Here is a 12090-nt window from a genome sequence, read left to right on the forward strand (position 1 = left end):
TACCTCATTTCCTCGTTGATCAGACTCACAGCTGGTTGAGTTCATCTTTTCTGGCTGTTTCCTTTGTTGTGTGCAGCACGTTGGGGACATGTTTCTAGATTACCCAAATTTCTGTCACAACACTGGACTCCAACAGCATTGCAAGAGATGATAAGCTGTTAAAGATAAAAGTCAAATTGTTACCAATTCTTTTTACTTTAAAGAAAGAAAAAAAACAATAAAAATGATAGAGAGTTTGAAAACAAGATGATAGGAAATTAACAATGGTTATTATATTACATAGTTATCTTCAAAATATTTGCTCAGATTACCAGATATTGGCATGCAAAATTGATCAAACAATATAAGCACTAACTGTTCCTTTCAATGAATAGAAACTAATAAACTGGGGCTATAGTTCAGTACAAAGATCCTGGATTGATATATATATATGTATATGTATATGTATATGTATATGTATATGTATATGTATATTCCCCTTTCCTTTTATTTCCCCTTTCCTCCATCCTAGTTGTTTTGCTCTTTTGAGCAATTTCTTTCCTTTTCACAATATCTATTGTACCTTTTGGATCTTATTCCCTCTTTCAGTTTCTCATACTAGGGAGACAATACAATGTTTACACATGTGAGTCTGACTTATTTCACTAGTATAAGTGTGGTCTCGAGTTACATCCATTTACTTATACAAATCTCAAATTTACCTCTCTTTATAGCTGCATAGTCTCTGTTGTATAAAAATACCACATCTTAAGGATACAGTTAGTGTATGTGTTTTCACTGGAGAATTTAGCCCATTTATATTCAAGGTAAGTAGTAATAAATAACATGTACTAGTTCCTATCACGTTGCATAGTCCTGGTTGTCTATGTGTGCTTTTTCTCATAGATTTTTGTAAGGGGAAAAAAGGAGGCAGGAGTACAAGGCAGAGAAGAGGCTGTCACACCAGAAGAAGAAATGTGAAATATACGGAGAGATTTGAAGTTTCTCTGCAGCTGGTTTTGGAAGCACATGCTATAATTTATGTAATGCCAGTAGCCTTTAAAAGCTGGAAAAGGGAAGAAAATGAATTCCTTTTAGAGTCTCAAGAAATGACATGGTCCTACTGAAACTTTGGCTTTGGCCATGTGACATTTCAAATTTCTATAATTTAGGAACTCTTAGGTTAAAAAAAATCTGTTTAATTTCAACCAACTGCATTTGTAGTAATTTGTCCTGATGGTTAGTTTTATGTATTGATTACACTATGTCTTATGACTCAATTATTCAATAAAGCACTAATCTAAGTGTTACTGTGAAGGTATTTTATGAATGAGCTTAATATCCACAGTCAGTTTACTTCAAGCAATGTAGATAGGACTTATCCAATTGTAGGCCTAAAGAGCAAAAACTATGACTCAAAAAACAAATCTGAAGAGTTGCCTCCTACCTGAGCTTCCAACCCACTGTCCTACCTTGCAAATTTCAGACTATCCAACCACCACAATCAAAAGTCAAGTTTTTAAAATAAATATGCAGCCACCCTATTTTTCTAGTTTTTCAGTCATTGGTCTAAAAATATGGAATGGAAAATTTCCGAAATAAATAACATGTAAGTTTTCAGTTGTGCATACTCAGTAGCAAGATGAAATCTTGCACCAGTCAGCCTCTCTCCCACCTGAGACATGAATAATCTCTTTGTTCACTAAACCACCCTGTATGCACTTCCTGCCCACTCATCCCACCCTAGTGGTCTGTTATCTGAGTGGCTAGCTGGGGGCTGTGTTCAAGAAACTCTTATCTTATTTAATAATGGATCCAAGGTGCAAAGGTAGCAATGCAAAAGGTAAAGCAGTGCATAAAACAGGACAGAATCAATAAACTCTGCTATGTGGCCATGTGGCAGGATATGTGGGGGAAAAAAAAACAGTGTCTGTAGGATTCAGTATTCTCTGTAGGTTCAAGAATCTCTCAGAGCTCTTAGGTCAAGTCTGTCTTGGATGAGGGGGTGAAACCATTCCATTGGATCTGTGTCACTGGATTACCCTGAGATATTTGTTATAGTGCCACGTGGAAGCCCACATATACACAGCCAATAGCTTCATCTGTGTGAACAGAAAAGATCAAAAGTAGGTAAGACAAAAAAGTATTATAGAAATATACACACACACACACACACACACACACACACACACACACACACGTTTTCCTACATTTCAGCAAATTTGAGCCAATCAGTCATAAGCAGTGTGAAGACACCTTAAAGGTTCCTCCAATTCTTTTCTAAGTGGACCTAAAATACAGGCTGAACCTAAGATAGCAGAATATATCTCAGAAACAAAAATAAACAAACAAGTGAGTTGCATACAGGAAAACCAAACTGGTGTCATGGATCTTTTGTTAAAGTGAAAGCATATGAAAATCCAGTGATAAATAGAATCCTACTCAACTTTATCTGTTAGGGATCCAGCATATACAAGTCTATTGTCATATTTCCATTCCCTAAGTGCTATAGGATAGATACAGTTTGTCTTCCAGGATCTTGTACTATAAAAACATGGTCCTCAGTATGGAAATTGAAAGAGGTCACCACTTCAAGAAGTGGGGTCACAGTGAGGTTCTCAGATCACTGGGGGTAGGCTCTCGGAAGAAGTACCCTGAGTTACTTCTCAACAGAGCAAGTTGTTACAAAACAGCCCCTCTCTCTTCTTTGGCTTTCTGTCTTGCTATTTGACCAAGCCTTTCAAGTGTCTGTCTGCTGTTGAGATGCCACCCACTATGCTTGCTGAAAGTCAAGCCGCTGCCTGATCAATGCCAGTGAACCTCCAGAAGCATGAGCTAAATAAACTTCTTCTCTTCATAAAGTGCTCAGCCTCAGGCAGTTACCGAATACTGAAAAGTGTAGGTAGATATGTTTAAAAACTGTTGGAAATCTCACATTTAAATTTTAACTTTTGGTCTAAAAAGCATAAAAAGGCAAGTAAAATCTGAAAATGCGCCTCTTGTAAGACAATGAATTTTAAAAAATGTCAGGTACTGGATGGTAGTTATCATCCCACAAAGACATTTACTCCTAAATGATGCAGGAAGCATGGTCTCCATCATATGGCTGCTTAATTGCTAGTATGACACATGCAAACATCAGATGGTGGGGCCGGAGAGATAGCTCATTAGAATAAGCCCTTGCCTGGCAAGTGCAGGGTCCTGAGTTCAATCCCTGAAAAAAAAAAAAAAAAAAAAAAAAAATCAGAGGGATCCTGGCAGATAACTATAGACTATTGGGAATTTAGCCAAGTGGCAGCTTCAAACTCAGCTATTGATAGGTGAATTTATCAGGAGGAATGATTATAAGCAGTTTGCATCTATTTGGAATGACCAACAGTATGCATTCATGATTCTTTTACTGCAGAGCTCTTGTACTAAAAGGTTCTCAATAATCTGGAGCTCCTATAGAACATCTTAGCAATCCATTCTACTAAAGAAATAATTTTAATTGGACCTGGGGAGCATAAAATAGACTTATGAGAAATGCTCTGATGATGCATGTATGGGTCGAAGAGTGAGATTAACCCTACAAAGATCCAGGATCTTGCCAAAATTGGAATGTTTACAGGATTCTATGAGTTTGTGATATGTGAGGACACCTCAAAGAAATAAGCAAGTTATTACTCCTTGCACCTATGCCCCTAAGTAAAATACAAAACCTGGTCATACCACTAGGATTCTAGAAAGAGCATGTGCCATGTTTAGGAATACAGCTTCTGACTCTTTTACCCACTGACAAGTGGCTACTAGTCTTCAGTGAGGCTTTGCCACAGATACAAACTGAGAAAGAAGCATCATTGTCACTTAGGTGGTAGGATCCTGCAGTGCCCATGGTGTGAGAGGTATCTGTAGAATATGAGGACACCATGTTTACATATTGTCATAGGAGAGCAACAGCAAAGAACAATAATGGCTTGGAGCAATGTCTGAGAATGAGAACTATTCATAATTCTTAGAGTAGATCCTGGCAGGCCAGTGGACCTAACTAGAAACTTGACTCACAACTACAGGATACTAAGCAGTTGCTTTGCTGGGTGATCCTGCCCAGAGGTGGCTATAAACTCATGAGTCTGAGGAGAGTACACAGTAGTGAATCCTCATATTACAGAAATGGGACGTTCTGGATCAGACCAAGCAAACTTAGATAGCTTAAGTAATTTACATGAGCAAGTGCCCCAGACCCTGACATAACGTAGTTAATGGGTTACTCACTTTTTTCCTTACTAGGGCATAATACTTAACCCGATAAACTAAAGAAGAGAGTTATTTTGGCTCATGATCATAGTCCACAGTCTGCTGGCTTCAGGGCAAGATGGCATGGCCCAGGAAAAGCTGCTCAAGTCAGGAAATGGAGAGAGAAGTAGCCCAGAAGGGAAACATCTTTCCACCTCCTGCCATCAGCTGTACTGTCCCTTACACAGTCCCTGTCACAAGCCCCACTTATTACCACCTAAGACTTGGGGGTGGCAGTTTAGATTAAGCCATAACAATTACACCAGTGCTTCACTTTAGTGATCTAACAGAGGAAGAACAGAAGAAAAACCTCAGTCCTGCCTCGTAGATTGGGTGGCCTGATACATTTTCTGGGAAAAAATAGCTTCGGTTGCACTACACTGTGTGTTACAGGAGGCTCTGAAATATGATGTGGAGAAATCTTTCATGGTGGTTCACTTTGTCATCAGCTTTGTAGGAAGAGAGAGAGAGAGAGAGAGAGAGAGAGAGAGAGAGAGAGAGAGAGAGAGAGAACTTTAAGAGTACGCATAAATATCCAGGCAGTGGCTGGTTATTCAGTGATGTGTAGGGAGCAATTTTGGAAGAGGCGGTACAAAGATACATAGTGAAGAATGATGTAAATAGGCTTATAGGAATCACCACAAATTGGGCAGATTTTTGTCTTTGATCAATATATGACAGGGATAGAGGGTGGTAGAAGAAAAATATTAAGCAATACACAGAAAATTGTTTGATAATGTTTATCAATATAAAATAAATATAAAATACCATCACTTTACAAAGCAGAGAGCTAGTCCTGTTGCAGGGACCAGGGACTGCTTCCTAAGGAAGGTCTCAAAGTTGAGTTTGATGTATCAACTCAAGAAAGGAGCAAACATGAAAGGAGAACTTGAAATGGAGAAAAGGGAAAATTATTTGTACTAAGAGCAAACGAGACCAGTGTGACCAGTGAGCCATGGGAGAGCCAGGAGGAGAGTAGGAAAGAGAGAGGAGTCAGGAGGAACTCGGTAAGGCAGAGCCTTACTGCTGTTCTTGATGCAGCTGCTTCTGTTCTAACTGGTGCTTGTGAAAAGGGACCAGACTAAAGGTTCTTAAAAGTTGGTATTAATTTGCATGTGGTTTGGATGTGCAGGATACGAGGAAATGAGAGTGTAGAACCAAATCATTAGAAACTTGGTCTCCCAGAGGGTGACTGAGAAAGAGTAGCCTGAGAAACAGAGAGAAGTAGCACCGACTATGCAGCCCACAAGGCAGACAAGCTTTGAAAAGAATGTGTTCAACTGTATCAATTAAGTGAACTCCAGAAAAATCTTCATTGATTGAGTAACATGAGTATTTACAGTCATAGAAATTAGCAAATGCTACCAGTCTGAGCCTCCTTTTTGGTTCTGCTTTCCAGTTTGCTTAAAACCATGACTGAGAAAATGCTGAAGATTCTTTGTAAAATGATGTTAAAGTCTGCAGCCATTTCACAGTGAAGAGCACTGCAGACCGAGCACATATTCTTCCAGCCTGTGGGAGCTTTCATCCTACTCAGCAAAGTTGCTCACGTTAATGATCCCAAGTGAATTCAGACGTATATTTTCATATTTCTTTCATTTTTTCTTTGTAGGAACAAATGAAAAATATCAACCAACATTCATGTGGAAATTGCATTTATTCATTCATAAGTTTCAGCCGTCCATTAGTAATAGATACAAGGACGGCAACGATCAATGAAATCAGTGGTTTTGTGAATTAATTGGTTACAGAGATTTTATAATAAAGAGCATTAAATATTTCTTGTAATCCATAAATTATGAGCCACACATTAATTTTATTAGTGACATTTATAAAAATATTTAAGTATGCTACAGATGCATGTAGCAAGAGAAAACAAATATTGATTGTATAAGATCATAAATAAATTTATCATGCCTGTATTTCAAAATAATATTCAAAATTTTTCAGCCCTTAGGAAATATTGAGGGTTCTAAAATTTAAATATTTATTAAAACCTGAAAACTCATAAATTCATACTTTGCTGTCACTGGGCAACACAACTTTTCACTTAAAGTTTTAGAAATAACTACAAATGTCAACACTCGGGTATGATGGTCGGACTGACTTGAATTAATAACTCTAGAGGTGTAAAGAACCAACCGTATTTTGTATTTTGTGTAATCATGTACTCGTTTGTTTATTTGTTATTTGTTTGAGACAGTCTCGCTGTGTAGTTCAGGACAGGCCTGAACTCACTATGCAGCCCAGAGTGGCCTCAAGCTTACAGTAATCCCCCTGCCTCAGCCTCCCAAGTTTACAGGTATGAGCCATCACACTGGTTTGTTCACATTCCCAACCTTTCAGAAAAGTTACAAATAATACAGAACCAAAAACCTATTCATAATGTCAGTAAACTGCCCCATTAGACATGAGTGAGTATTCCCCACAAAGGAGGACATCACCTTATAAAATCACAACACAATCATCAAAATCAACTAACAAGCAAGTTTTGTCCATTGTTCCAATGATATCCTTTATCAGGTAAAGACCCCATTCTAGCCTGGAGTATTTCCTGAGATTTTATTTGCCTTTTATAATCCTGGTACATTTAGATTATAAAGTAGTTACTTCCTATAATCTGTTTCAGTTTAGAATGGGTGGGTGTTTTCTCTTGATTGGATTCATACCAGGAACATCTTAGAAGTGCTGCTGTGTCCACTTTGTCCTAAGAAAGAGCTCACCGATCCATCTTGCTTCATTTCTGGTGAGCTAATGTTGATTGCTTGATTCAGTTGGTGTTTTCCACCTCCACAACACAGTCAATCTTTCTCTCATGTGTAACTGAGATCAGTATTTATCAACTCTTCCAGACTTTGCTTATTCTGTTTATATTCTTCAGGGTTAGTTTCTTTATGTTACAGGGGTTGGTAACTGTTGCTAATCTGATTTATTTTGCCAAGTAGCCTATATGAAACTCTCCAAGCAAATTTCTGCACTCCTCCTTGTTCTTTGAGCATTTCCCTACTTCTGACTCAGTAAGGGGTTGCAGATATATTGTCTGTTTTTCTGTCCCATGTCTATAATCAATCCATTTTTTTCCTAAGACCTCTGGCTCCTTTTGATGAACTTTATTTAGAAGCTAAACTCAGGAAATTAAATATACATTTTTTACAGTGTCTGAGAGAAAAAAACAGAAATGTATACAGGTACACTATATACATACACCATTCCTACATTCCTATATCATGTATTCACATCTATTGAAAATCATAAATTCATATAAAATCTCCAATTTCAATTCACCACTACAGCTTCCTCCACTTTCCTATTCAGAACTCCCTTCTCGGGTAGTAAGAGACCTATTCTCACTCTCCTAATGAATATTGATTTCTTTCCTCAGCCCTCTGCACTGACCTAATCCAGCCCACCCCCAGAGGCCCTCAGCCCTGGCTACTCTGCCCCATGTAGCCCCCCAATGCCACCCCTGTATTTCCTGAAGGTCCCATCCGGTCCTCTTCAGGGACACCTCCATGTTACTCATGCTCTAAGCCCCTGCACAGGGAGCTGCTCTTTCCCACCTCAGCCCCCAGCTCTGTCAGCCACACCTGACGGGAGAGAAAGAAGACAAGACTGAAGGGAAGGGAAGAAACCCAGCCCTTATTTATTTGAAAGTCACAAGTGACGGAAATTCTTCCAATCCCTTATGCTATCGGAATACTCTGATTTTCTCACTTAGAAAATGAGACTTGATTTCAAAAAGTAGCAATATTAATGGCTATCTACAGAGCAGGCCAATTAAGACCAACATTCCATTTATTCAATAAATATTATAAGACTATCAAAGTAAGCCCAAAGGGAAACTAGTGTTTTGCAGTTTTAAAGTATAGATTTAAAGTCTGAAGGTCGCAGGCCCTGGGAAACCGCACATCCTACGCATTTGGTAGCTGGAGTATGAGGAAGGCAGAACTTTCAGAGGAAACCCTTCAGCTGACACGGCTGGGGAAAATCGACACGGGGGGGGGGCATCACAGACACGGTGGGCGGAGACAGTCCTTTGCAGCCCGTCGCCCTGTGGTGCATACGCAGAGGGCGGTCAATCTGGCGTCTCCAAGTTTCATTTTGGCATCCACATCTACTAGTACTGTTTGTTTTGAAGTGGCACATTTTATACCCTGGCATCGTTTTTAGTAATAGCATTATTAGTTGATTTCAGTAATACCCAATCCAATTACCAAAATATTGAATTTTTGCCCCCACCTCCGCAGCATAAGATGACCTTTTCTTTTTGTTTTCATCATTTTTTAAAGTTGAGGTTTGGCTTTTTTCTGAGTTTGCCTGTCTTTAACATATTTCCTTCAGCAGCGCCCAAACACCCACACACACCAGTAAAGAGAGAAGGTTGAAGAAGAAACAGGTACAGGATAGGCGTCATTTCGGCGCGCGGTGTGACCTTCGATGTCTGATAGGAGACAGGACTCTTCAGTCTGGTGGCAGAGTTCCTGTGTCTCCGAGCTGGACCCGGACCCTGTGAGTTCCACGAGCACATCTTCTAGCTGCTTTAGGGCTGCAATGACACCTTTCCCAGCGCAATCCATGCTGCTCCTCTTGTCATCCTCTTTTCTAGTCTATGAAACTTCTTGCCCCATGATCGTCCCCGCGGGAGTCGGAAGCAGCCTCAGCTGCAGCTGGTAGCGACCCATTCCCGGGCCCGAGACAGCGAGGGAGCGCGGACTGCAGGCTCAGGCGTGCCCGCCCGGCTCCTGCCCCGCGCAGCGCCGAGCGCAGACAGACTCGACGGGGCGAACGCGGCCGGCGGGAGCGGTGTGTTCTTGGTGCTGGCCTCCAGCCTTGACCAGGACCTCCCGAGTCCACGCCGCGGGAGTCCACCCCCGACTAAGCAGGCTCGGAGAGGTGACTTAAACTTTGACTTCTGGGCGTGCGACAACGACGCTCCCGCAGTCGTCAGCAGAGGCCACGGTGGCAGAGGGACGGACAGCTCTGGCTCCAAAGTGTTGGGACCCGCAGGGGACGAGGGCGCCTTTCATCTGAACTTGGCCACCGCCCTCTGCAGTGCGTTTAGTCAGGAGTCCTGCTGTTTTTGTGCGAAAACTGCATAACTCCGTCAACTACCCTTGCTGTAAAATTACAATCTGCAAAGAGGTTTCTGAGGGTGGGGTGGGGGCATCACTGAGCCACGGGATCATGCATGGTGCAGACCGGGAGCTGCCCGTGAGCCACTACATCACAGCCTCACTTGTTGTGGACGGGACTGCGTAGTAGGATCAGTAAGATCTGCTAAGGTAAGCGGTAGAGAGGTGGTAAAATTAAGGAACTTATTTGGAAACAACTCATGTCCCTCCCTCCTCTTATTTTCCTGTTAAACTAGAGGCGGAGTCGCTCCACGCTAGTTACGGAGCTGCGGTCACAGGGACTCGCCGCGTCCGCACGCGCTTCGGCCAGGCCGTCGGGGCGAGGCGCTCAGGTCTGCAGGCGCTCGGGGAGGTGGCTGCGCTCCGCCTGGCTCGACCCAGCCCGCCCGGAGCCCGCCGTACAGTCCGCGCTGCGACACGCCTGGAGTCGGATTACAGCCCCGTGATTAACATATGAATTTCACCAACTTAATAGAGGGAAGAAGAGGAAAAAAAAAAAAAAAAAACCGCCGGAGCCCGCGGCGTGTCCTCGCGCCCCGCGACTTTCCCGGGCGTCGCAGCGCTGATTGGCCGCCCGCACGCGCCGGCCCGCGCCCCCATTGGCTGCGCAGACACGCGACCGGCGCGCGGAGGGGCCGGGGAGCGGGCGGCGGCCGGCGCGTGCCGCTTTTTAAAGGGCGCAGCGCCTTCAGCAACCGGAGAAGCTTCCCTGCACGCGACCCGGTGTGTGATCTCTGAGTGGGGGCAGAGTCGAGGAGGAGCAAACAGGAGACGCCGCGGCGGCGGAGGCTCGAGCAGGACTCGGTGCGCGAGTGGGGAGGGGGCGCACTGCCGCAGCCGGGTGGCCGCGCCGCCTCGACTTGCACCTCTGCCTCGCGGTGCGATGTCCCGCCTGCTGCACGCGGAAGAGTGGGCCGAGGTGAAGGAGGTGGGGGACCACCGCCGCCATCCCCAGACCCACCACCTCCCGCAATCCGCGCCACAGCCCCCTGCCAACCTGCAGGCGAGGGAGCACCCGGTGTACCCGGCGGAGCTGTCCCTCCTGGACGGCACTGACCCACGCGCCTGGCTGGCGCCAGCCTTGCAGGGCATCTGTACGGCACGCGCCGCCCAGTACCTGCTGCACTCGGCCGACTTGGGCGCCCCTGAGGCCGCGGCGCCCCTGGAGGAGGCCGACGGCCGGGGCGAGCTGGGAAGGAGGAACAGTGGCGGCCTCAGCAAGAGCCCCGGGCCCGTGAAAGTGCGGGAACAGTTGTGCAAGCTGAAAGGCGGGGTGGTGGTGGACGAGCTGGGTTGCAGCCGCCAGCGAGCCCCTTCCAGCAAGCAGGTGAATGGGGTGCAGAAGCAGCGGAGACTGGCGGCCAACGCCAGGGAGCGGCGCAGGATGCACGGCCTGAACCATGCCTTCGACCAGCTGCGCAACGTTATTCCGTCCTTCAACAACGACAAGAAGCTGTCCAAATACGAGACGCTGCAGATGGCCCAGATCTACATCAACGCCCTGTCCGAGCTGCTGCAAACGCCCAGCGGCGGGGAGCAGCCCCCGCCGCCTGCGGCCTCCTGCAAAAGTGACCACCACCACCTCCGTGGGGCGGCCTCCTACGAGGGCGGCCCGGGTCCCGCCACAGCCACAGGGGCGCAGCCAGGCTCGGGAACCGGCCCGCGCCCCACCCCGCCTGGGAGCTGCCGGACTCGCTTCGCGGCCCCCGCCCCTGCGGGAAACTACTCGGTGCCGCTGGACGCTCTGCACTTCTCGCCTTTCGAGGACGGCTCCCTGACGGCGATGATGGCGCCAAAAAACTTATCACCCTCGCTGCCCGGGGGCATCCTGCAGCCGGGGCCAGAGGACGCTAGCAAGACCTCGCCGCGGTCTCACAGGAGCGACGGGGAATTTTCCCCCCACTCCCACTACAGTGACTCGGACGAGGCCAGTTAGGAAGGGGCTAGAACCCCAAAACTGAGGCAGAAGCAAACTGCCTTTACCAGTGCGCTTAAGCGCGCGCCCCTTAATTTTTGCTACTCAGTGGTCGTTGTTTAGCCAGGACTGCGCCTCTGATGGCAGCTACGCTGGACGGTGTGCAAATGCCACCGCTGTCCCAAACTTCCCGGTGTCCGTATTGTTTGACAAAACCTTGCTGTACAAGTTTTGCCTTTCGTCCCGCTTTCTGCTTGCCCTACAGATAGATGCGGTATAATTCTATGTACCCCTACGCGGCATTGTGATTGTAGTCCTTGCTGCCAGGACGCTGCTAAAAAATCGCATCTTCTCCTCTGTCGCTGATTCGGGTTTATCTTACCACCCCAGGCGTCCGCCCTGGGGAATTGCGCGCGCTCGTCTGTAGGAGAGTTTGTATCCTAATTTGTTTCCCAACATTCAGTATAAATAGCAAAGTCACCGCTTCCAAAGCGAGTACCTTTTTGCTGCGGGATTAGAAAACAGACCCTTCAGGGGTCTGTGTATTGTCGGAACATACCCAGTATGTGTACCAGATCGCTAGAACGTTTGCGTCCTTCAGGAAACGGCGCACGCACTTTATCGGCCGCTGCTGCTGACAGCTCCAGGAGAAATTCAACTGCCAATTGCAGACCAGTTTTTTTGTTTTGTTTTGTTCTAAACATAGCCACTATGATCTTTAAGCTCTTTGCAAATGTTTAACACTGAAAATTTTGTAAACACATCTAGTAGTGTCAAAAGCATTTGGTC

The 12090-nt window shown here is 45.3% G+C and overlaps 1 protein-coding gene across 1 annotated transcript; it reads left to right on the forward strand.

The window, feature by feature from the left end:
- The first annotated feature begins 10269 nt into the window (after positions 1-10269).
- On the forward strand, positions 10270-11322 carry Atoh1 (atonal bHLH transcription factor 1). Its single transcript, XM_004640619.1, has one exon. The coding sequence runs from the start codon at positions 10270-10272 to the stop codon at positions 11320-11322; it is 1053 nt and encodes a 350-aa protein (XP_004640676.1).
- Positions 11323-12090: the final 768 nt, after the last annotated feature.

The sequence above is a fragment of the Octodon degus genome, unplaced genomic scaffold (genome assembly GCF_000260255.1).
Source record: "Octodon degus isolate 3935 unplaced genomic scaffold, OctDeg1.0 scaffold00125, whole genome shotgun sequence".
Taxonomy (NCBI): domain Eukaryota; kingdom Metazoa; phylum Chordata; class Mammalia; order Rodentia; family Octodontidae; genus Octodon; species Octodon degus.

What these genes read in the sequence shown, in the direction of transcription:
- Atoh1 (XM_004640619.1), top strand. Translation starts at nt 10,270, where the DNA reads ATGTCCCGCCTGCTGCACGCGGAAGAGTGGGCCGAGGTGAAGGAGGTG.